Source organism: Urtica dioica, chromosome 6 (genome assembly GCF_054948205.1).
Source record: "Urtica dioica subsp. dioica isolate 48M chromosome 6, U.dioica_male_clone48M_v1_H2, whole genome shotgun sequence".
NCBI classification, from domain to species: domain Eukaryota; kingdom Viridiplantae; phylum Streptophyta; class Magnoliopsida; order Rosales; family Urticaceae; genus Urtica; species Urtica dioica.
This window is the reverse complement of record NC_142761.1, coordinates 32,051,662-32,078,392: the sequence shown is the minus strand read 5'-3', so window position 1 is coordinate 32,078,392 and position 26,731 is coordinate 32,051,662. Positions and strand designations below refer to the sequence as shown.

At 38.2% G+C, this 26,731-nt stretch overlaps 3 protein-coding genes across 3 annotated transcripts; 1 reads left to right on the top strand and 2 right to left on the bottom strand.

Moving 5' to 3' along the window:
- Positions 1-2,025: 2,025 nt before the first annotated feature.
- LOC149393666 (uncharacterized) lies at positions 2,026-12,868 on the top strand. Its single transcript, XM_089618110.1, has 3 exons — positions 2,026-2,141; positions 10,630-10,873; positions 10,961-12,868. The coding sequence occupies exons 1-3, from the start codon at positions 2,026-2,028 to the stop codon at positions 12,866-12,868; spliced, it is 2,268 nt and encodes a 755-aa protein (XP_089474236.1).
- Positions 12,869-18,563: 5,695 nt separating this feature from the next.
- On the bottom strand, positions 18,564-19,734 carry LOC149393665 (uncharacterized). The gene is made up of 3 exons (XM_089616888.1): positions 19,477-19,734; positions 19,256-19,385; positions 18,564-19,137 (listed from the first exon to the last, which is right to left on the bottom strand). Exons 1-3 carry the CDS (start codon positions 19,631-19,633, stop codon positions 18,585-18,587), a joined length of 840 nt encoding a protein of 279 aa, XP_089473014.1. The 5' UTR covers positions 19,634-19,734; the 3' UTR covers positions 18,564-18,584.
- A 5,457-nt stretch (positions 19,735-25,191) lies between these two features.
- LOC149393664 (uncharacterized) lies at positions 25,192-25,992 on the bottom strand. Its single transcript, XM_089618109.1, has 2 exons — positions 25,873-25,992; positions 25,192-25,713 (listed from the first exon to the last, which is right to left on the bottom strand). The coding sequence occupies exons 1-2, from the start codon at positions 25,990-25,992 to the stop codon at positions 25,192-25,194; spliced, it is 642 nt and encodes a 213-aa protein (XP_089474235.1).
- Positions 25,993-26,731: the final 739 nt, after the last annotated feature.

Genomic DNA, 26,731 nt, shown 5'->3' with positions numbered 1-26,731 from the left:
GGATCCGCCTAGCGTGAGGCTTGGATGACTGGCACAAGATTGCCAACGAATGCCTCTTCGCACCCATCCATATACGGTATTGTTGGATGTGGTGCAGGGGGTATGTTTTTCCTTTGTAGAGCGGGAGATCTAGCATACGGAAGTCGCCCGGGAATTCCTCAGTGAGGATGTCCACCATAAACAGGAAAGCTGTAAGTTCCATAATTCCTCGGACCTCTTGGGTCATGGTTTAAACGACTACGAGGTTGCGGACCTCGTTTCTGAAGTCATAGAGCATGGTGGCCACGTATGTATGTGTTGCAGGGAGCCCGGTTTGAACGAGTAAGGTGCCTTGCCCTCTTTCATTTGAAGCTTGGTCAACGAGGGTTGTACAGGGCGGAACGACGTTGTTTCGGCTGAGTCCGAGCTCCCTCGACAGACATTGAGGTGCTGCCTCAAGTCACCTGCGCATCGAAAGGATGGTTTCCGATTGCCATTGCGGCCACGGGCTGAGATGTTTGCGATGTAGTTGCGAGACATCGGGATTCATGCCGAGCAGCCTGTCCATTGGCGACTTCTCCAATTTTGGGGATGTCATGATGCGTTGTCAGAATTGGGAGTGTCATCACTCTCGTCTATGTGAGAGTGGGTATGATCACCCCATCCTCATTCACATGAACATTGTTACGTTTATCCTCGGAGTCCCCCGTGTGAATGAAACTGCCAACCTGCCCAGTCGAATCGAGAAGGTTCTCGATGGTGGCTCTGTTGTTTCCTTGTTTGGCGAGGTGATTTGTCAATCGTTGGATGTTTTCCTCAAGCTCAATAATGCGAGAGTTCTGGGATCGGACTTTCGCCCTCGTTTGGAGGCAAGTTTTGGCTCCTTTGCGTCAGTCGGCGCATGTTGTATCAGACACTTTCTGTACGAGAGTTATCGCCTCTATCAGATGTGTTAGGATTTTGGCCGTTCATATTTTCTTAAGTCTGAGAAAATTATATTTTTAGAAGAAGAAAAGAAGGTGATTGGAAGAGATTTTCGGCACCAAAATTTTAAGTAAGGAACTCCATTCCTTCTAATGCCAAAATGTTGTTGCTGAAAAATTGGACAACGTCAAAGACTTCGGGCGGTTCGACCCAAGGTCGGACCAAGTGGCCACGCCCGAGCCAGGTTTGTAGAAACTCGAAAGTCAAGAAATCCATCCCCTAGCTCAATAACATTCTTTGTTCTTCGCGGAGACCTGGGAGTAAGAAGAAGAAGAAGAAAATAAGCTTAGAGTGGCACAAAGGCGGTGCCTCTGGCGTGGGCTCCGATACTCAACATTAGTCTGATTGCTATGAGTGAGGTGAGGGCACCGTTATTGTTTGAGAATATTTGAGAAAATCGAGCTCGATCAGAGTAAAATCATGAGCGAGAGTCCTCGGCAGCGTATAACGACTCTGGAATCGAGTGATTGTATTGAGAGAGAATTTTCTAGCTTTACCTCTGGGTATGGGTCTATTTATAGTGGATTTAGGGCTGGAAAAGCCCTGAATTTTTTGGTGCAAGGTGCACGCAAAAGGCTTATCCAGCGCACAGAGCATCGAATGGTGCACATGCCTTTTCTTTCGTCGAGCGCATCGCATTAGGCAAGGCGCGCGATGCACGTGCCCACATGCGCGATACATGATTGGTGTCGTGCGCTCCTCCCAAAAAATGATTTTGCAGGGGCGCATCACACTTGGCCGCAACGCACCAGGTAGAGGGCGTGGCGCACCTGGCCGCAGCGCGACGTGCGTAGTGCTTGGCACGTCGCGCCAGTGAGCGCGGTGGCTCATGTTTTCTCTTTTTTTGCACGTCTTCGTGGGCTCAGGTCGAGCTTCCTTGTGGACCTCATTCAGGCTTGTTTGAGCTTTATCATGACATTCCTTGTAAGTCACAAGGAATTTAATATTTTCGAAAACGACCGACAACACAAGTTAATTAATATCAAATATATATTTGTAAATATAAATTGATTAATATGGAACCATGTAAGGAATGAAACACTAAAAATTCAGATAATGATAATGACGATGATGAAGAAGGATGATCGAGTTCAATGGGGAAGCAAGAGCGACCGAATGAATGAAACTCTTATCGAGTACATGACCATCGGGGAATTCGAGACATCAGTGTTGGAAATGTATTCTCACCTTAAACGAAATACGACTTTAAGGCTCATTGTGTTGAACATCCGTTGGGAATCGGCGAGCTTGTTTACATTGACGTAGGAGGAGATTATCAAGGTGGCAAGAAAGGAAGTCCAAAAACGAGAATCAGGGCGTGGGATTGTCATATCGACTCTAGACTGAGTACTGGTCAAAGCAAAATGAGGTCGCCAACCACTCACTCACTAGGACAAAAAACGTTATCCGGTGCGACGAAAGTCGCACCCAAAGCTTAAAATGTCGCACCTAAAAGGTTATTAGGTGCGACATTCGGTGCGACAGCGACATTAGGTGCGACAGCGTCGCAGAAGGTATTCGGTGCGACATGTCGCACCGAATAAGTACACCTTTAGGTGCGACACGTTCAGGTGCGACGTGTCACACCTAATGTCGCACCTATTTTCCTGCCAAATTTATTAACATTGGCGGGTAAATTCATATCGGGTGCGACAATGTCGCACCTAATGCCATTCCCGCCATTATATTCGGTGCGACATTGTCGCACCGAATATGTTTTTTTAATTAAAAAAAATACAAAATTAAAAAAGTAAATTAAAATTCATTTAAAATTAAATAAAAATTAATTAACAAAATTCTAAATGAATTAGAAATAATATTTTGAAAATAGAATTCTTAATTAAAAATACAAATTCTTTCCAAAAAAAGCGAAAAAAATGAATTCCTAATTTTTTTCCTATAAAACTTATCGATAGTAGAATTTCTTCTACCGAATAAGTTGCCAGAACTTCGAGAACCGCTTCCGCGTCCTCGTCCACCGCTGCCTGACGCGCTGCCGCTCGTTCCGCCACTTCTGTAAGGACGGTCTCGCAAGTAATCCATAGAACCAGGCGTAGAACCCGGCGTGGAACCTGGCGTCTGCTGATCCGTCCCACCTGGTTGCGATGCAGGCGGAGGTTGAGGAGTTGTGGGAGGCTGGTTATGCTGCTGGCTGAGGAAGGCGATCTGTTGCCGCATCACTTGAAGCTCGGCTTGTTGGGCATCCATCTGAGCTCGTATCTCGGCAACCAATGGATCGGTCTGAGATGATGAACTTGACGAGCCTCCATCTAGCGTTTGGGCAACACCCAACGATGACCTTGGGATCGAAGGCCCTAAACCGACTTCCCAGTCTCTGCGCACTCTCATAACATCGCGCATCGCGTACATCTCCGCAGCTTCTTGGGAGATCACGACGTTTTGCTCCTCCGCTTGCCGCAAAATATCTAACGTCTGAGCGGTGACTTGATCCTTCAAAATAAAACCACAAAAAACTTATCAGATAAGAAGAAATAAAGTAATTAAATATAGTAAATAAAAAAAAAAATTAACTTACGTATTGCGTCTTCGCGAAGTCCGTCGTCCACGATCCCTTAGCGTCATGGTGTTTTTCTGACCATATCGCTAAAGCCGAGCCTATACTCCCATCTTCTTTTCGCTGTAATTTTTCAACATTAAAATATGAATCACATATATATTGCATATTAATATTAAGAGACTTACGTTCCTCGAGCGATGACCAAAAAAATTAAGCGACCCTTGTCTCGCCTTCGTCTTCTTCATCTTCGAATTTTCCCGGTTGCGGAGAGATTTCGCCTGCAAAACATAAATTCGTTAAGTTTAATTTTAAGAAATTCGAATAACCATCGGAAGTTCAACTCATACCTTATGCTCCGGCGAGTCGAACGTCTCTATTGCTTTCAACCAGGCTTCCTTGTTGTAGCCTTCGGGAGTTTCATTTTTAGCGAGATCCTTACTCCCGCAAAATGTCTTGAAGAAGAGCTGCGACAACCTCGACTTTTGGCCACGACGCATCCTCTTCGCATCGCGAATGATAGCCATATCAATCTCGTTGCGAATAGGATCTGCAGGCACAAGGTCGCCACTCTCGGGATGTTCATAAACGAAGTTATACTCGTTATGAATCGAGTTCATAAGAGCCGCCACACTCTGCGCAGGCACATGATTCCAGTCTGGGAGGTCGACTGGAATGGTACTCTTGATCAAGTTTCCTAATCGGTTTTGGAACGTCCCGATCAATGGATTTTGCTCCCTGACGTCTTGGTAGAACGCCTGCGCAGTCTGATCGTAGCGAACTGTGTTCGCTCCAGGGGTCCCAACACGAGCTCTCGCAGAAACGACGCCAGTCGTTGGTCCCCGCTTCTTCCTCGGCATCTGCGGGGGGTCACGCTCTCCTCCTGATGGGTCCTGACCTGAAGTAGACATCCTCTTTTTTGGTCGTTGTCTAAAGCTATCGGCTTCATCATCCCAAAAGGCACACAATTTTCAAACCGGAAAACATTAAGTTCCCACACTTGAACTTCATCGACAGCTTTAGAATTCATTTTCTAAGAGTGAATTATTAGGAAATTAAGAGGTAAAATTGAGAGTGAATCGTTAATATTTGAAATTTAGAGTGAATTGTTATGAATTTGAGAGTCAATCGTTAATAGTTTTAGAGTGGATTGTTATGAATTTCGTTAATTGTTATGAATTTGAGAGTGAATCGTTAATAGTTTTAGAGTGAATTGTTATGAATTTGAGAGTGAATCGTTAATCGTTAATTGTTATTTGAAATTAACTTAACTAATTAAATCACATAAACATTTAAATTTCAATTCAAATAATTACGATAATATAAAACTACACTAAATTAAACATTTCAATTCAACTTTACTAACGAAATTACTAAGTAACAATCACATAAACATTTCAATTTCAATTTCAATTCAAATAATTACGATAATCTAAAACTAAACTAAATTAAACATTTCAGTTCAACTTTACTAACGAAAATTACTAAGTAACAATCACATAAACATTTCAATTTCAATTTCAATTCAAATAATTACGATAATCTAAAACTAAACTAAATTAAACATTTCAATTCAACTTTACTAACAAAATTACTAAGTAACAATCACATAAACATTTCAATTTCAATTCAAATAATTACTATAATCTAAAACTAAACTAAATTAAATATTTCAGTTCAACTTTACTAACGAAATTACTAAGTAACAATCACATAAACATTTCAATTTCAATTTCAATTCAAATAATTACGATAATCTAAAACTAAACTAAATTAAACATTTCAATTCAACTTTACTAACGAAATTACTAAGTAACAATCACATAAACATTTCAATTTCAATTCAAATAATTACGATAACCTAAAACTAAACTAAATTAAACATTTCAGTTCAACTTTACTAACGAAATTACTAAGTAACAATCACATACACATTTCAATTTCAATTTCAATTCAAATAATTACGATAATCTAAAACTAAACTAAATTAAACATTTCAATTCAACTTTACTGAGAGGTAAAATTGAGAGTGAATATTTGAAATTTAAAGTGAATTGTTATGAAATTGAGAGTGATGAATTGTTAGGAAATTGAGAGTGACTCGTTAACATTTGAAAGATTCGAGATCGAATTAGTGAGAGTGAAAGAGAAATTGTGAAATATATATATTAATTTGAAAAAATGGTTAGAATTCGTTATATTACATATAGTTATTATTCTACCGAAATTTCGGCAGAGTTTCCCCTAAAATATTAACTAACCAAAATCTGCAATTTAAAAAAAAACACATATATAACCAACCAGGTCTATCCTATTAACATACTAAATACTAAACCGAGCCTCTGTGGCTCGGTCGCAATAAATTTTCAATAATTACATTAAATGTAACATGTTACTAATCATTTTAAAATATATTAGTAATTAATCTAACTACATATGATACTAATTAACTAATTAACAGACGAATATCCATTTCAATATTCCAATTCAACTTTCTAATTTCAACATATAACAATTTAACTCAACATTCCAATTTCAACATTTATTCATTTTAATTTCAACCATTTAACTCAATATTCTAATTTAAACATGTATCCATTTCAAATTCAATTTCAATACTAATTAATTAATTAACTAAACATATTACTATTTTCATATATATTACTAATTAATTTCAATCCATTTCAAAATTACTAATTAACTAAACATTTATCCACTTCAAACACATAATTTCAATCCATTTCTAATCTAACATATTACTATTTTCATATATATTACTAATTAATTTCAATCCATTTCAAAATTTCTAATTAACTAAACATTTATCCATTTCAAACGATTAATTTCAATCCATTTCTAATCTAACGTTTTCCGAGGCGACGAGCTAAACGCGAGGCCGGGGCTATTTGGGTGGCAGCGGGTGGGCCGAGGGATGTTAGGGTGGCAGCGGGTACGGGGGGAGGACCGGGCTGAGTCGAGGGATGGTCACGGGCGGCGGGGGACGACCGGGCTGAGCCGAGGTGGTCACGGCGGCGGGGGACGACCTGCAGGTCGGAGAAACACACAGAGAGAGAGAGAGAGAGAGAGAGAGAGAGAGAGGGAGAGAGAGAGTGAGAGAGAGAGAGAGAGACGTACGTCACGGTGCCGGGGAGGTCACGGCGGCAGAGAGGCGCACGGGCGGCGGGGAGGTCACGGGCGGCGCGGGGAGGTCACGGGCGGCGGGGGACGACCGGGCTGAGCCGAGGTGGTCACGGGCGGCGCGGGGAACGACCTGCAAGTCGGAGAGACAGAAAATAAGAGAGAGAGAGACAGATAGATAGATAGAGAGAAAGAGAGACGTACCTTGGAGGAGGACGACGAAGGGGTCACGGTGGCGGGGAGGTCACGGCGGCGGGGGAGGTCACGGCGGAGGAAGAAGAACGAGCGTCGGAGAGAGAGAGAGAGAGAGTTAGATAGAGAGAGAGAGAGGCGGTTTGGCGAGGAAGAAGACGCTCGGGTATTTAAAATACCCTAAAACTATTAGGTGCGACACTGTCGCACCTATTAGTCATAAGTGTCGCACCTAATAGACATATTGGGTGCGATAATGTCGCACCTAATGTGAAACTCCAGAACCAAAAATATTCAGGGGGAATTTCTGATCGGTTTAAATTTTTAAACCCAGTAGGTGCGACAAATGTCGCACCTAAAGGTATTAGGTGCGACAAAGTCGCACCGGATAGCACTAATCATCAGCGAAATTTTTAGTCGCTTGGAGGACTATCTGGTGCGACATGTCACACCTAATATGTGCTTAGGTGCGACATTTAGGTGCGACATGTCGCACCTAATACCCTTCCGCACCTAATATGTTAATTTGTAGTAGTGACTCAGGTTCTCTTCTTCCTACACTTATAAAAGTATTTTATATATTTTAATAATATGTTTGATGTTTTCCTAACTACTTGAATTATCAAAGCTGAATTTGTTAGCATGTTAATATGTTTAATTTGATCGATAAAAGTTGATAAAAAAATACGTAATTAAGAAATTTAAATGGTGAGCCCATCCACTCCAATGTAATATGAGTTCAAAATTAATCCAATCAACCAATCAGACAGTTGCCCATTATAGGCCCAAAACACCTACTTCTTAAAGGTTGTTACACAGAAGACCCAAAAACTTGTTTCTCGTTCCCAATTGGTCTTCTTGAAGGATTGACGGTCCACCCAAAACTAGAATGAATTGATTTCTGAAGGCTGCTCTAGGTAAATCATGTATCAATTTCCTAGTATGTGTACCGTTATCTTGAGTATTTAAGGATAAAGGTCCCGCATATATCCCTATGATTTGGAAAAAAAAATCAAAATTTGAAGCTGTTATTACTATGGATTGACTGTTTTTTGTTATTGGAAAAACTGATGTTCTTCATATTGTTGGAAATATTTGTGTTGTGACATCAAGTGTCTTATTCCACGTCAGTATCTGGAATTTTTGCAGACTGCTTTTTTGTCTGTCTTGCTTCTTCGCTTTTTCTGATCGTCCAATGAGGTTTCACAAGGTGCATTAGGAAACCCTAGCCAAGGACACACAGCTGGGAATGTGTCATATAAAAGGGATGTTTTCCCTCTTGGTAGGGTTACACACTTAGGATTTTTGTGAGAGTTTCCATTGCCGAAAAACCTTGTCCTTTGTGTGATGTTACTTTGTTATTCTTGATTGTCATTGTTGGAGCATGTTTATAGAGTTGGTTTGTGTATTTCGAGTATTGTAAAATACACATTGTTATAAGCCTTGTTCAAACACTTGGTGACTATATCGAGTGAAAAGTGAGGGGAGCTCAAATACAAGGGGATCCTTGGTTAGAATTCACTACGGTAGTTTTGAAGAGTGGAAAACCAGGATGGTAATCATTCGGGGTTGTCCATTGTTGTTATTATTCTACCGTCTAGTGAAGTTCTCTTTTCACCGGAAGTATCACCCCTCCAAAGTAGGCACGATTGGTCGAACGGGGTTACCGATTGTTTGTCTCTTGATTTACAATTTATTTAGTTTCACTAATTTAATAAACTGCTTGGTGTTCCTTAACTTGTTATAATATCATAAAAGACATCACGAAAACAGTACATTTACTTTTTTTAGAAGCATCTCAGTAAAATATTAGCAATAAGCCAATAACTCGTGTTGCTTTTAAAAATCTCATAACTATCCCCTTGTTTTGATAAATTATTATTTCATCATAATTTTTCTTTTTTTTGTCTATTTGAAAATCAATCTAAGTATGTATACGTGTGTGTTATTAATATGGGCAGGTGCCCTAAACACGGAGTCAAGACATTTAAAGGGTAAGATCGGTTATTTGGCCTAATTTTTCAGTCCAACCCGGCAGAGACAGACTCATGTTGTCTACGGAGTGGCTCAAGCCCTGTTGACCACGAGGGTATCTCAGGACGCTCCATACCTTATAATTAGCTCATTTGTTTTTAAAATAATTTCACAGCTGTGAATTTTGTATATATTTTGTTAATGTGTCTATTTTTTTTTCCTAATTGTTTTTTCCTCCAGTTGTATGTGTGGTGATAGGTGCGTTAATCACGCGTAAAACTCCTATTTCCCGAACCAAAAACCGACGAGTCCTCGAGTATTTTAATGGTTTTTAGTAGGTTTTTGAGTAGTTTCAGGTTCAGAGGAGTAATAGAGCATCTGCAATCAATTTCGTGGAAAGAGGACGGGATTTGGAGACAAAACGGTCGAAATAGAGTCAAAAAGTGATAAGCAAGAAATTGGCGACAACCGCGCGCCGCGCGATGACAGGATTCGAGACCGCGCGCCGCGCATCGACGATAGCGCGCCGCGCATACGGGGGAACAAACCATGAAATCACACAGAGTCTTATGCGCGCTCCGCGCATAACCTGGAGTTTGGACCGCGTGCCGCGCATGGACGACCGCGCGCCGCGTCCTCCTTCGGGGTTTGACGGACTTACTTTCCGTTTTTGATGTTTTTGGGCGAATTAAACCATTCCAAAGGCCCAATATGCTCCAAAAATCACCCCTTGACCTATTTATGTGACTCTAAGCTCTGAAAACCACATCTTCCCTTTTGTTTTTAGTTTCTATTTTATTGTTTGGTTGTTCTAGAGAGCTTTTGGAAGAGGAAAAAGGCGTTCTTCAACGGAATTGACAACCCGACGAGTTCTCCTTCTCCGAATTCATTCGTTATTCTTTCTTCTCTTATTTTATTGCTCTAAATTATTGTTGAACATCAACTTTATTTAATATGAATTTTGTGTTGGTTTCAATCTCTATTTTAGTGCTTTTAATTATTCTGTTATGTTTAGCGTTGATTATGAACACCATTAGAGGCTAAGTTTCTTATGGGGTTGCGATGTAGCCGGGATTGATAATGGTTGGGGGGCTCGTTAGGGTTAGATAATTATTGTTTGCTTCATTATTATGGATTGCTTGATATGAATTGTTCATTATGCTTTCTAGTTCTTGATCACCATTAGAATTGTTATCTAGGATTGATTAGCTACTCGAGAGAGAGTAAATAATCGTGCTTTTGTTCATGTCATCATAGTTGATCCTAGGTTAGAAAATCTAGGCAATTTATGTAATCGTTTGAACTCTTGTTTCTTTGCGTGTGATTGTTTTAATAGGATTAGATGCCGAGAGGATAATAATCCGTCAATTACATAGGTTTGCTAGAACACTCGAGAGAGGCTAGTGAATAAGTTTGATAGAGTGAGATTGGCATCCACAGGAGTAGATTTTGTTGTTTGAGCCCGAAACCCCCCCGACCTAGTTAGCTCCGGTGAAGTCGTGACCCCTACTTTCTCTTCTTGCAAAACTCGTATTTAACTCTCTACTTTAGTTTTATTATTGCTTTTTTTTCAACCATCTTCTTAATTTTACTTGGAATTAATTAGCATCAAGTTTTAGAAAATCGCTAGAGTAGCTAGTCTCTGTGGGATCGATATCCGTTACTTACGTAACACTATTACTTGTTCGATACGTCCGTTTGCGTGCTAGTTATAAAAATATCGCAACAAGTTTTTGGCGCCGTTGCCGGGGACTAGTCTACAATAGCGATTGAATTTACTTGCTCTTGCTATTTAATTTCTTAATTTTTGTTTTCTAACTTTTCGCGTCACTTTCTTGCTTTTGAAGGTGTATGCGAAAAGACGGGTCATCAGCTCTCGTTCCAATCAACTCTGAGATCGAAAGATTTTGCAGGAAAAATCGAAAAGAATCAAAGGAACGAGCAATGGAAGAAAACAGGAACAACGCCGAGGAGTCCAAGACCCTGTTCCAATACGGGCTACCGCCGACCGATGCCACACAATCAGCCATTGTTCTTCCGGTTCTTGCGGGTAATCAGAATTTCGAAATCAAGACCGGCGTGATCCATGTGGTGCAAGAATCCTAATTTTCGGGATCATCGGCCGAAGACCCGCAAGACCATCTCACCAACTTCGTCGAGATCAGCAACACGTTCAAGCTCCACAACGTGTCCGACGAAGCCATCCGCCTCCGCCTTTTCCCATTTTCACTACGGGACCGAGCCAAGACGTGGCTCAACTCCCTCCCGTCGGGTTCCATCACCTCGTGGGCTGACCTGCGCGTCAAATTCATCTCAAAGTTCTTCCCGTTCGAGAAGATGCACAAGAGACGCAACGAGATCCATTCGTTCTCCCAGTTCGAGGGTGAGTCTTTATTTGAAGCTTGGGGACGCTTCAAGGAGCTGCAGCGGAAGTGTCCTAACCACGGCATCCAAGGGTGGATGATGGTGCAAATCTTCTACGGCGGCCTTTCTCCTTCATCGCGCACCCTCGTCAACACCGCCGCAGGGGGATCCTTCTTCCAAAAGACCGAGGAAGAAGCTCATGCCATCCTTGAGGAGCTCGCGTACAACAACGACCAATGTCCTTCTGAGCGAAGAATTCAGAAGCGCGAGCCCGTCACGCCCGAGATGGAATTGATAAAAGCTCTCGCAGGACAGGTGGCCGACCTCACCAAAACGCTCCACGAGCAGAAAGCTACAGTTCATGCTATCCAAGCCCCTATTCCCGAGTCGTGCTTCTGGTGTGCCGGCCCTCATTCTAGCGATGAGTGCGCGCAAGGGAACAAGGGCCAACAAGAAAATTTCGTCAACAATCGGCCGCCCAACCAAAATTACAACAACTACAATCAAGGCCCGATGAGCAACTATCAGAATGAGGGATGGCGCGGTCACCAGAATAACATGCCGATGCAACCCGCACCGCAAGCTCAGCCTCGACCGCCTCAGAATCAGCCCCGACCACCGCCATATCAAGCCCCACCATTGCGAGCTTACAAGAACGAGACTAATCTGGAGGAGCTCGTAGCTAATCTGGCCACGTCGACGACTGCCTTCGTGAATACCACCACCGATTTCATGAACGAAACGAAGACGGCACTCCCGAACCAATCGGCTCAGATCCGAAATCTCGAGACGCAGGTGGGGCAACTCGCAACCGCCATCCACACACGACCCCAAGGCACAGTTCCAAGCACCTCCGAAGTGAATCCAAGGGAGCATTGCAATGCCATTTCTCATCAACATGTGGAAGTCACTGAGAGCCCGAAGAAAGAAGAAGCAGAGGCTGCCTTGGTCAACAAAGCTCCTACGCCGCCCTCGTCGGTGCGCATCTATGAGACGCCTCTTCCGTTCCCGACACGGCTCACGGTGGCACTTTCCGCCGAGTGTAGCGCACTTCTAAAACAAGAGCTCCCGCCAAAATTAGAAGATCCGGGCAAGTTCACATTGTCGTGCACTATTGGAGACGTCTTTATCGAGAACGCGTTGTGCGATCTAGGTTCGGGCATCAACCTCATGCCGTCGGCCGTCTTCAACAAACTCGGGGTGGGTGAACTAAAGCCCACGCGCACCACTCTCCAACTAGCAGATCGGACCGTAAGGCACCCACGCGGCTTCGTGGAAGACCTCCTCGTAAAAGTCGGAAAATTCACTTTTCCGGCCGATTTTTACGTCATAGACATGGACGAGGATCGCGATATCCCCATTCTCTTTGGAAGGGCTTTCTTAGCCACTTGCGGTGTTCGCATAGACGTGCAAAGAGGCGAGCTGATGATGCGCATGAAGAACGAGGAGGAGACGTTCGGGATCTGTAAAACCCGAAAGCGCAAGAAGGAAAAAGAAGAGGTCTACGCCCTCGAGACGTACAAAATCGCCACTCCACCACCCACACCTCTGCCACGGGCTCCTAAAGAAGAATCAACAAAAAATGCGAGCAAGGATACAAAGCCGAAGTCTCTATTCAAGCCATGGCGAGGGCGTTGGCCGAAACCATTCAAAGAGGTGTGGATGAAGAAAGAGCGCGTAAAAGAAGATCCACCGCCGCCCGAGCGCGGTGGCGACAAGTAAGGGGAGTTCTACCACCCTCGCGAGGTAAGTTCTCTGTCTCCCATTTTTTTTTTGGATCTACATTGAGGACAATGTAGAGATTGAGTTTGGGGGTGAACTACTTTGTGGGGGATTTCTGTTAGATTAGGTTGTCTTTATTTAATTTTTATTTTTCTTAATTTTGTTTAGTGATTGCTTATAAGTGAGAATATTAAAGTGTTTTCTCTCATTACTTGCCAATGATACCATGTATTTTTTCGAAGAAATCCGAGTTTGAGTCAATTTTAAATTTTATTTGGTGCTTCATTGTGATTGACTAGTGGTTTGAGTAACACAATTTCGGTTGATTTTTCCCACTTATGCACACACGTCGTCCCGGGGTTTGAGTAGTCCTTAGAGGTTCGATCACATCTTTAAATGTCTTTTAGCTCACGAACACTAAGAACCGCTCTAGCCCTCTTCGAGGCGAAATGACATGACACGAACCTAGGAAAGATGACATAGGCCTTCATTTGGACCGATCAGAGCCAAAAAGCCAACCCGTAATACTTCCTTGAGCACCCTTTCAGAAAAAGCCGAACGATTAATCCTTTCTCGATACTTAGTCAGAAAAAACCGAGCCAATAATATTACAAGTCCCACAAAGAACCCCGTTAACTCAGCGACTCTTGAGTGAATTCTTTCGTTTTTGTGACATGTTTTTCGACTAGTCTCTACGTGTTTTATAGTTCATTAGACACCACGCCAGTGATTGTTCGTGTTTATTTTTATTGTCTTGTATAAAGAAAAAAAAAGAAAAAAAAAGAAGAAAAAAAAAAGAAAAAGAAGAAAGAAAAAAAAGAGAAAAAGAAAAAAAAAATACAAAAAAAGAGTGTTTAATTTATGCGTTTTATTATTTATTTGTATTAATTTTTGGAGTGGTATTTTGTGACATTAGCTTTAGAGACTAGATGTTGCATAGTCAAAGTTTGGGGGGAGAACATTGGGAAGTAAAGGCTTAGGAAAGAAAACGTTCGCGAAAGGTGAAATGTTATACCATTAACGTGGAATGAGTGAGTAAGAAATATCATGTGAAAGTTGGTGAGATTGAGTCGCTAGGTTAACGTGTTAGCCACATTTTGACCATATCCTACCGTTGACCCTAGCCTAACATTACAAGCCGACAAAGCCCTATTGATTTCCTTGGTAAGTGTCTTACATTAGTGGAGAGTGAGCGGCGAAAAGCATTATGGTGTTCGATTCACATTCATCTCATCATTATTTGAGCATTTGACATTAGAAGACGTGAACGAACATATTGAGTTGACCTCTCTCTCTTTCGGGACATTTTTCACACACGGGGGATTTTGATCGGGGAGGTGTTGCAAAAGGCCATTTAGGTGATATGATGATTGACTTGGATTCGAAAATTTTTGTAGGTTGAGGCATGTAACTAACACTTGACATTGTTGCTAAACTTTGTGATCACCATTCGATTTTAGTGTAACTTCTTTGGTGTGTTTATTTTATTGTCTAGTCTTTTGTGTTGCTTGAGGACAAGCAACGGTTTAAGTTTGGGGGGATTTGATAGGTGCGTTAATCACGCGTAAAACTCCTATTTCCCGAACCAAAAACCGACGAGTCCTCGAGTATTTTAATGGTTTTTAGTAGGTTTTTGAGTAGTTTCAGGTTCAGAGGAGTAATAGAGCATCTGCAATCAATTTCGTGGAAAGAGGACGGGATTTGGAGACAAAACGGTCGAAATATAGTCAAAAAGCGATAAGCAAGAAATTGGCGACAACCGCGCGCCGCGCGATGACAGGATTCGAGACCGCGCGCCGCGCATCGACGATAGCGCGCCGCGCATACGGGGGCACAAACCATGAAATCACACAGAGTCTTATGCGCGCTCCGCGCATAACCTGGAGTTCGGACCGCGCGCCGCGCATGGACGACCGTGCGCCGCGTCCTCCTTCGGGTTTTGACGGACTTACTTTCCGTTTTTGATGTTTTTGGGCGAATTAAACCATTCCAAAGGCCCAATATGCTCCGAAAATCACCCCTTGACCTATTTATGTGACTCTAAGATCTGAAAACCACATCTTCCCTTTTGTTTTTAGTTTCTATTTTATTGTTTGGTTTTTCTAGAGAGCTTTTGGAAGAGGAAAAGGGCGTTCTTCAACGAAATTGATAACCCGACGAGTTCTCCTTCTCCGAATTCATTCGTTCTTCTTTCTTCTCTTATTTTATTTATTTTATTGCTCTAAATTATTGTTGAACATCAACTTTATTTAATATGAATTCTGTGTTGGTTTCAATCTCTATATTTTAGTGCTTTTAATTATTCTGTTATGTTTAGCGTTGATTATGGACACCATTAGAGGCTAAGTTTCTTATGGGGTTGCGATGTAGCCGGGATTGATAATGGTTGGGGGGCTCGTTAGGGTTAGATAATTATTGTTTGCTTCATTATTATGGATTGCTTGATATGAATTGTTCATTATGCTTTCTAGTGCTTGATCACCATTAGAATTGTTATCTAGGATTGTTTAGCTACTCGAGAGAGAGTAAATAATCGTGCTTTTGTTCATGTCATTATAGTTGACCCCTACTTTCTCTTCTTGCAAAACTCGTATTTAACTCTCTGCTTTAGTTTTATTATTGCTTTTTTTTTTTACAACCATCTTCTTAATTTTACTTGGAATTAATTAGCATCAAGTTTTAGAAAATCGCTAGAGTAGCTAGTCTCTGTGGGATCGATATCCATTACTTACGTAACACTATTACTTGTTCGATACGTCTGCTTGCGTGCTAGTTATAAAAATATCGCAGCAACATGTGGGTTTAGAATTACTTTTGTTCATTCTTTAACTCGATACATCTTTGAAATTTTTTGGTCAATGTCGTATTTTTTTTTAGTATTCTTGGTTAATGATGGGCTTATTTCATGGTGTTACCATATTATTTTGATTCATTCAATTTTTTTTGTCAGTTATAATTATATGACATTTTTGAGCTGATCATATATCATATATGGATATATTTGAGTATAGCGCATTGCATATAGTGATAATTTTTTTTTATTGCTTTGATTTGTGTAGAAGAATTTTCTTACAAATTAATTTATTATTTAGGAATAATTTTAATATTTATTTATTGATCGGCGTAGTATTTTTTTTATTATGAAATCAATTTGTTTTAAATTTTGATTTAAATAAAGGATATATTTTCATTTTGTTGATGAATTTAATTTATATATTTGTATAAGATATTTTTACAAAAAATTAGGAAAAATAGCCAATTTAAACATTTGATATTGCTAAATAACCAACCTTTGATAAATTTTAGGTAAATACCAATAAATGGCTTAACATACAACATTTACTATTTACTTAAGATTTACGTTTGTAAATATATGAAATTGGCTATTTACCTAATATTTACCAAACGTTGGCTATTTAGCAATATCAAACGTTTAAATTGACTAATTTTTTAGTGGTCTGGTCTAGTAACTGTTGCATGTAATTCTATATGAATAAGCCGTCTACTGATGGTATTTCCTAGCCAGAATAAGTTTACTAACAAACATTAAGGTTACTAAGCCAATGCTTAAACCAATTGAAGGTTCCTGAGACTAAATTCCACCTTCAAACAAAAATTTATAATTTGAATTTCTGTTCAACTAACCATGTGTAACAAAACTTGCGTTTGTCCAAATCAAATTTTGTTAGAAGAATTTCAGATTCTAGCTCTATCTGAAGCATCATGTTATGTTAAACTTAAAATATGTTGATGCTCAAAAAATAAAAACATCAATAATAAGATTATAGATGGAATGAAATTTTGGTTCACTTAGTATTCATAGAATAAAAAAAGACCAGAAATATTGAAACCGAAACAAAAATTTTCCGATTCCGCTTTTGAAGCTTATCGAATGGAATTTTACATTCTTTTACATTTCACATGCTAATTTTATTCGTAATTTTAGGACACTTCGATTATGAAAAAAAAATTATTATTATGCATATAATAAATTTTGATCCGTTCGAACACTTTCGTACATTTTATTTTTGACGCATACAAAGATTTGATACAGAGACCGGACCCTCATTCCATAACTAGATGTGTCTTCAACTGTAAATGATAAGCAAAATATGGACAAAGCAACCAAAACAGACAAGGGTCTATAATGATCGGAATGTCAATCCCGACAACGAACTTCTTTGAGCCCTTTTAACAAAGATCTTTTGTAATTCTTGGAGCAAGCAAGAAGCACTTTATAATAGTAGACAAGAGCTCAATACTAACTCCAACCTTGAATACTTGAGGCATTTCAGACCTGAACAGAGACTAGAGTTGATGAGGACAACAATTTTGTTAGGCTCTTGCTATAATAGGCTCTATTCAAAGTACTTAATAGATTACACGGACAAGGCACTAAACATAAAAGTGTTTATCTATCTAAAAGGTGATCAGGTTTTAAGGGAATTATAATAACAATATTCTTGCAAACATAATACACTCTTTCACAGGAACTAGTAGAGCCGTGTTTGTGACAAATACAAATGACTCTTCAATTCGACTTGAGCCATGTCTGCACTAAATTAGTTTGCACCACCGCATCTTTCATTAACCTCTTTTGGCTCGTTTAGTGGATTAGAAAATCTTTTTCACACCCAAAAATAGATCTACTATTTAAAAACATAAATTAAATATTATCCCACTAATAACCTCATACTGAATGAATTTTGTACAATCCGTGCTTTCTTCATAAATATTTTACCACTGTTTTTTTTTTCTCTGAAATGTGTCGTCATTGTTTTTGACAAATCCTTGGCTATCTCTAACAATTCAGACTAATTAATTGGCTAAGACAAATCCTTGGCTAAGACGTAAAATTTTTATAGAGTAGTTTCTTGAATATGAATGTTTTGATTCTTTTTAACATAATTTGTTCAATACATTTTAACGATCTTGATCTTGATATATTAGAAATTTGGCAAGAAAAAAAAAATTATAGAGTTGAAGAATTCGGACAGGTATCGATTTGAATGACGAAGTGAGATAAGCGAGATACCGCGTATAAGAAATTCAAGGAAGGTTAAATGAACATACAAAATATAAATAATAAAAAGGCAAGATTAATTTAATCAAACAATCTGATTAAGAGAATCTATCTAGTTCTTATCTGGTGAATACTAATCTACACCTCCACATAATAATAATTGTTTATTTATCAAAGTTTTTTATTTCTTAATGGAGAGACAAACATGTCATTAAAAAAAAAAAAGCATAAAAGAGTGGTGCCGTTATTAAAAAGCATTCCGTAATTTTTGTACTTTGGTGTATCCATATATTCTAAACATAAACTGACTGAAGATTTTTTTAATTAAAGTACAGATGGCAAGCTATTACACCACACAAAGTAAAATAACCTTTGTGCTTAATAAAAACATGGTAAAAGGGAAAAAGCCCTCACTCAGAGCATAATTTACAAAAAAATAAAATTGAGTAGGAACAAGCCCTTGTCATTTTGAAAGAAAAAAAAAAAACAGACTTTAATTCCTTCTATTTTTTTGACAACTTATTAGAGATACGTAAACAAACTCCCCGGATTGCATTATTTCACAACAACCCAATCATTTTACACTAAAAACTGCGAAATAGATTATCCGAAGCTCTTTGATTTATTAGAGCTTCTTTTTCTTTTTTACTAAATTGAAAAAACTACTAGTAATTGTTTTTTTCTTCATCATCTTCATGAACAAAAAGGCATGACCAAATTTGGCATACCAGCTTTGTTAGCGGTAGAACAAGCTGGGTTATAGCCGTTAGTATTGTTATTACCATGGAAATCTTCCAAACTCCACAGCCCATAATCCCAAACAGCCTCTTCTCGGCCGTTTGTGGTCTCATCAAGAACAGAAGAGACATTCCCGTTGCTGTTATTGGCGGGAACCGAGTAGAAAAACCCATGCACGTCAAGTGTTTGAGGAAATGCCGCAGAGAGCGGCACTGAGCTTGCCGGCTTGTGGTCGGTGTCGTCGAGAAGAGCCATGATTCTCTTCAGCTCCATTTGGTCCAGCTGAGCCTGTTGCTCTTGCTCTTCTCGTTGCTGTTGAAGTTGTAACTGTTGTTGCTGTTGAAGCAGTTGTTGGTGGTGAAAGTGTTGCCTCTTCAAGAGCCGGGCTTTCGCTTTCTCCGAGCTGTCCGACGAGGCTTTCGCTTGCTTCTTCTTGAAGTGGGTCCTCCAATAGTTCTTTATCTCGTTGTCCGTTCTTCCCGGCAAGCTTCTCGCTATCGTCGACCACCTTAATCATTAAATAAACAAATACTAAAAAACCGATCCCAAGATACAAGGACATAATTGATCATTAAATTGAAAAGATCACGAGTTATTCTTCTCATTGACAACGGGTATTTATTCACCTGTTTCCCCATATGGAGTGAAGCTCGAGAATAATGCTCTCTTCGTGTGGACTTATTTGACCTCTTTTCAGGTCCGGCCTCAGGTAGTTCACCCACCTCAGTCTACAGCTCTTTCCATTCCTTTTCAGCCCTGAAAAATCATGTTTTGATCAGTGATATTGAAACTGCCCATCTTTTGTGATTATGTGATATGTATGTACGTATAGATATATTGTATATACCTGCAAGCCTGGCAACAGAGTTCCATCTTCCTTCACCATGAAGCCTAACATAGTCAATGAGCAATCTATCTTCCTCAGAAGTCCAAGGCCCTTTTCTCCAACCTTGATCTTCAATCACACCCCAACCCATTTGACCACCCATCACTCCCCAATACATCTTATGAAAATAGAGCTTATATTACCCTAATAATAATAATAATAATAATGAGGTTTGTACTTGATATTGATTTTATTTCTTTATTTTGGTCTTTCCCAAAATTCTATGGCTGTTTGTGCTTGTGCTTGTGGCCTATTTATATTAGCAAACAAAGACACTGTTTTTACTTTCTTTTCCTTATTCCTCTTTCCCACAAGTCATATTTTGATGTCGTTTTCAGATCATCTCTATCTTTTCAACCGTGTTTAAGGTACAAATAATCATCCAAATTCCATCACAAAAGTACGTGAAATGACCAAAATGTTAGTTGGTTTGTCATCTATGAATCTCGACCCTCGGATCATTTGATGCTTGTGTTTAAATTACACAATCTAGTGGCTAAGAAAGTATGGAAGATTCACGATTCATCGTTCAAATTCAAGGTCAATTTCGGTATCTGAAAATTTTGTGTTAATACATTGGGTGACATGGTATAACCGAGGGATCTAAATCTATTACTTAAAAATTCGTACGACGCAAAAGTGAGACAAAAGAGATAATAGGAATCATATGTTATGAAGCCACGTATAAACTAGAGCTAATGCATTGGAGACTATGAGTGTTTTTTTTTATTATATAGTATAAATATTTTTAAATTACTCCTATACCATAACCTAAGAAAAGCCAAAAGAAAAGTAGGAGGTGGATTATTTTCTAGTAGTATAAAATTTATAAATGCAAGGAGACCAATGAAATTATACCAAGTGTTGGATTTGCTTGCTTATTAAGGAGATTGACACATGTTGAACATCTTAAAAGTTAAAACCAAAGTAAAATATGATTTGTTGGATTCCATTTATAGTATTGGGTGAATTAAAATATTGGAGGGCGTTTTTTATGGTTTTCACACGTCACTAAGAAGGGACACGTATTTTCTTTTTATTGTTATCTATAATGCCTCGTAATAATGGAGAAAATTAAGTTACTTTCGGTTAATAACTTAATTACAAAAATCATTTATGTGAGAGCATAAAATAGTTTCATATATTATTTAATTATGATAAAATGGTGTTAACTAAAATTTAAACAATCATTTAAGTTTTAGAAAATTTACAAGGCCTAGTGCCTAGCATTCTATTTTTGGTTTTTTTTTTTTTAAGAAGAATTGTACAAAATAGTCATTTGAAACTTATTGATTAGCAAAATAGTCAAAGTTTTAACTTTTCAGCAAAATAATCAAATTTTCGTTTTAAAATTTTTTTTGACAGCCAAGATTAAATTTTTTTACGATTATTATACGCAACGTTGGACTTTAAAAAAATTACTTTTGGGGTAAAAAAAATTGAAACTAGATTACTGCACATATTGACTATTTTACTAAATTAAGACAAATTTTGACTATTTTGCAAATTCATAACTTTAAATTGGCTATTTAGCTACATCATCATTTTATTAATCAATTTATGTTTTTTTGAAATCGGAACTCTCTCTCTCTCTCTCTCTCTCTCTCAGAGGCACGCACGCACATTTTATCTCAACTGTAAATTCAAATTTATAAGTAATAGTTTGTTGCCAACTTGACATTATTTTTAGTTTGTTGCATTTTTCTTCTAGGTTCACAATTGATATTAATAAATATATATTTATAAATAGTTATTATCAAACATTAACCAATATTATCCTTCGAAATTAGGAGTTTAAATAACTGACATCCATGTATCTAACAACCTCAAACATATCTACCAAGTGTTCAATGGTATGTTTCATTTAATTAGTACTAAGAATATCCCGTGTGCCAAAAAAAAAATAATCTATGCCCAAGATTCCGATGAACGTCCACTTGGTATCGCTCAACGTCGTGTTGGTCATCGCTATTTTCTTGTCATCAAATTGATCATTGGCATTGGCAAGTTTTTGAGTGCCGCTAAAGTGTTGTTATCGGTTAGATAATATAGAACAATTATTAAACTGTTATTAAGGAATATAGCAGATTATTATATCGTTGGTTGATATTTATTGAATACACGTTCTCTTTTGCTACACTCAGGGCCGGTCTTATCATTTGACCATTTAGGCCATGGCATCAAATTTTTAATGAAAAAATAGGCTTAAAAGAAGTCTTATATATTTTTTTTTTTAAAAACATCAAAAATAAAATTATTATGTACATGACCCAGTTTTTTATAATATATTTTATATGTTTCTAAAATAAAGGCCTCAAATTTTATTTTTTTCTAAGGCTCCGTAATACTTTGGATCGGCCCCGACTACACTTTCTCTTCTGATCGAATTTGTATCAACTGAATTATACGTACCTTTAAGAACTATTATTACCATCTATAACATTAACCTTCAAATATAAAATTTTACTTTGATATTTTTTTGTTCATGTATCACTTTGTGAATTGTTGTGTTATATTACATTGATGTATTTGCTTATTGAAAATTATTGTGATTGATTTGAATACAATGTGAGGTTATAACTGAACACAGTAAATGGTGAATTAAGCAATAAGACATTATTTTATTAAAAGGAAAGGCTGATTTTTTTTTTTTTTTTTTTTTAAGTACAGAGATATTAAGTTGAAAGATGATAAACTTCTACTTGTAAGAGAGAGGTTCGAATGCATGACCTCTCAATCGAGTTATTTGTGAAATTATCACCAGACCAAACTAGTTAGCACGATAAAAAGAATTATTACTTGTGTGTTAGTCCACAAAGACTGCGGATCTCATTTTTCTGAAGAGAGAAAAACCACTTTTGAACAACTAATAAATTGATCATTTGGGTTCTTGCAGATGAGTCACCAAATACTATCTTAATTTTAGTTTGTACAATTAGCAAAGGGTCACCAAAACTACTGGTTGCCTCATATTTTTGTCAATTAGTCATGATATCACTACGGATTTAATCAAATTATAATTATTTCCACCAGATACTACTAATCCATGTTTAGTACGGCTAATCAATAAAAGGCATAGACACTTAATAAGCTTTGTTTAACAGCTAAGCATGTGTGTGCTTTGATTTAAAAACTCGAAAAAGAATGATCTCCTTGGTAAGGGATTACCTTTTGATGTTTTCTTTTTAAATTATTTTGAATAATGCTCTGTAATAGCAGATTATTTAAATGTAGATGATGATGTGGGGTTGGAAGTACCATTCATCTTTGTAACTCAATAGTCCTTTAATGTGAGATGGAATGTAGTGGCACTTATGTCTTTCTAGAAACATTTATATTATAATACAAGATTTCTTTAATATATTTTCTGCTTAACTAAATAATGATCATATACGTGTGGAATTTCGCGTGTGTTTATTTCCTATTTGATTTGTTTTTATGTTTTGGCTGGACATACCAAGTTTTATATACGCACACAGATATATATATATATATATATATATATATATATATATATATATATATATATTCCAATATTATTGTCTATATATAACGTTCAAATTTTATAATTAATCATACTCATTGGTTTCGTCACGAATATTTCGTTCTTTGATTAGGAGTTTCACTGAGAAAGATGGCTATGCTAATGTGCTCGCTTTATGTATTTTATTTAGGTGGAAGATATTTCATACTACTATTAGTATGATCACATAATCTTTGATATACATCATGGATTCTTAATACAAGATTTGCTCCCAAAGCCAACAAATTGAATAAAGATTCATTAATATAAAATCCATGCAACTTGGGATTAAGTTGCCCTAGTCCTTGCACTTTTTCAACCTTTATCATACTAGATTTTATTCATTTGAGTTCACTATATTAATTAATCACATTTGTTTGAACTTGTTGGGTAGTTACACTTTGTTTCTCAAATTTAATCTTGGATATTAGCCCTTGATTTTTTTTTCTTCATATTTCAATGAAAAATTCGTATTTGAAACTTTTAATTAATTTTAGTGTATATTTACAGCGTTATCATTAAAAATAAAAATATAAGTAAATATCTATATAAAATTAAATTTCAATACTATATTTTAGGGAAAATAACACATATATACCATGTGTTTTAGTGAAATATCGAGTTTAACTTTTGGTTTTCAAAAATGTCGAGTTTAACTTTTGGTTTTAAAAAATGTCGAGTTTATACCTTCTATTTACTTAAAATAACGAAATAGACATCAAAGCCACAAATTTACATTTTATTGACTTTTCATTGATGTTGACTCTGATATAAGAAACCAAACCAAACCCCAAACTAGTACCCTAACTTCCAAATTCCCAATTTTGAAATAAAAAATAACTCTAAATCGAAATAGACTAATAAAATTCATACATCCCAAGAAATGGCTTCCTTCCGTGTTCGAATTGCAACTTTAAGTCTTGGATTTCACGCTCGAATAAGTGATTTTGATGATTATTGACTGTCGGTTTTTTTTTTCTCATTTCTCTGTATGCGTTCTCCACGATTTAGAGATTGTTATCTGTTTTTTATTTTTAAATAAATTACATATATGTGCGAATGAATAAGGGAAAATGGGGTTTACATATAAATATTAGAGTCAACGTCAATGAAAATTCAACAAAAAGAAGATTGTGGCACTGTTATCTATTTTATGGTATAATCTCGTCATTTTAATTATAAATAAAGTACACATTTGATATTTTTGAAAATCAAAAGTTAAACTCGACATTTCATTAAAACACATAATATATATATGTAATTTTTCCGATATTTTATGAAACAACTAGCAATAATGTTATGATATAATTTAATAATTATATAGAAGATTGAAACATACATTATTTTGTTGAAAATTTCAACAGTAGTTTGTATAGTATATAAAATATACGATATAAAAACTTCAAGAAGATAAATGCTAACATACAATTATAATAAATAAATAAAACTTAAGAACCATAGGTGCCAAAAGCTAACGGGACTATTACGACAGTAATCATTTAGTCCACTCTTCTTTTAAATAATAACTAAAATTTTATTTTATCAAGAAAAATACTCATCAAGATCGCAGTAAATTAATTAATGAAAGAGTACATTAAACTTACGCTTTAATTTATTCATTTATTGCAGGTTTGGTGAGCTATGTTCTTAATAAAATGAAATTTTGTCTAAAATTTTTAAAGAATTCAAAATTGAGTATTTGAAACAAATGCTTCAAAGCCAATTGCAAACAGCAATACACCATGCCTTTAATTTATTATAGGTTGCTAGAAACTATTTTAGGACACCCAAATAAAAATTTATTTTGTCATTGTTGTGTAATTTTCCACAATGAAATAATGAGGCTATAATGATTATCTTAATACTATGTTAGCACATCAGCGGTGGCAAAAAAAATTATGCAATCTTGCTTAAACCAATTTGTATATAATTACTTTTGTAAAGCTGCTTTTCGATGCATACAGAAGATACGTATTATCTTCGTTTTGTCTGAAAATAGCTTTTATTGGTTGAGTCTGAAGATATATATTACCATTATTAATTTTAACTACGTTGTTGTTGTTGTTTTTTTTTTTTTTTTAAACGTGGTCGGCACCACGGGGAATTTTATTAATAAGCCCTCACGTAAATGGCGGAGGAAAACCGTGGTTACATCAATGACTAATACCACGAAGGTCGTTTTCGGCTTCGTGCAACACACACGGAGGAGCCGAGTCCAACCAACTGGCGCCCGAATCAAAATTACACGCATAGCCAGCCAAAGCATGGGCTGTCTTATTACAACCCCGAGGGTGAAAAGTAAACGAAATATCCTCAAATCTAGACAAGAGCATAAAAACATCATTTAGCACCGTACCTAACTCCGTAGCCGTCGCTCTGCGTTTTTGGATAGCCGAGATAACCTCCAAACAATCGGATTGTATGACGACCCGAACCCATCCCTTGTCCAAAGCAAAAATCATACCATGAAAAACCGCCGACGCTTCCGCAACTTGAGGTGAAAGACCGAGATGAAGTACGATAGTCTCCGCACCTAGCACCACCCCCTTGTAATCCCGCGCCACGATACCTATCCCGATACGTCTAGCATCCTCCCGGACTCCCGCATCCACCGAGATCGCCACTGCACCGGTCGGGGGAGGACTCCACTTGCAATGTAGTGCCCCTGCCCGCTCCTACTTATTGCCGACACAAGCTTTCCGGTAATCACGTAAAAATCCGGCCGACCACTCAAGCAGTTCCCCAGGTTTCCAAGCCTTCTTACCCGAGCACACGTTGTTCCTGTGATTCCAAAGTTCCCACATGATAATAATAAAGAATTCGAAATCACTTACCTTGAGCTCCTTCGATGTAAGAAGAAGCATTCCGATAATATCCCCGTCGAAGAGCTTCTTCACAATGGGTTTGAAACCCCCAAGCTTCCACACTTTCTTGACCCACATGCAACCCCACATGGCATGGAAGATGGTCTCCCCCCCAGCAACCCCCCCTCCCCCCCGACTCGCACACCGGACAACTCGTATCTGAAATGACATGGCGTTGACGAAGCTTGGTACGAGTCGGGATCCATCCCCGACACAACCTCCACACAAAGATCTTCACCTTAGGGGGGGATCCTGAGACTCCACAGCTTGCCCCACCACTCCACATTCCCGGACGGTCTCGAAGGGCTCTCTCCGCCATGAGCCTCCGTCACAATTCGATATCCACTCTTCACTGTATACTCTCCGTCCTTGGTGAAGTGCCACCGAAGCAAGTCCGGGCCTCCTCCCCGGCTCACCGGAATCTTCAGAATGGCTTCGACATCTTCGAAAGGGAACATAGCCTCTATAAGAGGGATATTCCAATCCCCATTGAGCTCTTTAAGTTCAGAAACCCGAATGTCAGCAGGAATCGGAGAAGGGTCGCTGAGCAAAAAAGTCGGAGGCCGGGGAATCCACCGATCAAGAGAGACAGAAGTAGACTCCCCGTCCCCAATCCTCCACCTAGAACCCTGCAGAATAATGTCCTTACCCCAAATCAGGCTCCTCCAAATGAATGATGCCGAAGACCCACATGTGGCGCGCAAGATGTCTCCGTTTGGGAAATAGCTTTGCTGAAAAACCCGCCCAACGAGACTCTCCGGACGCCGAATAAGCCCCACATGCTCTTAGCAAGCAAGGCCTGGTTAAACTTGCCGATATCACGGAAACC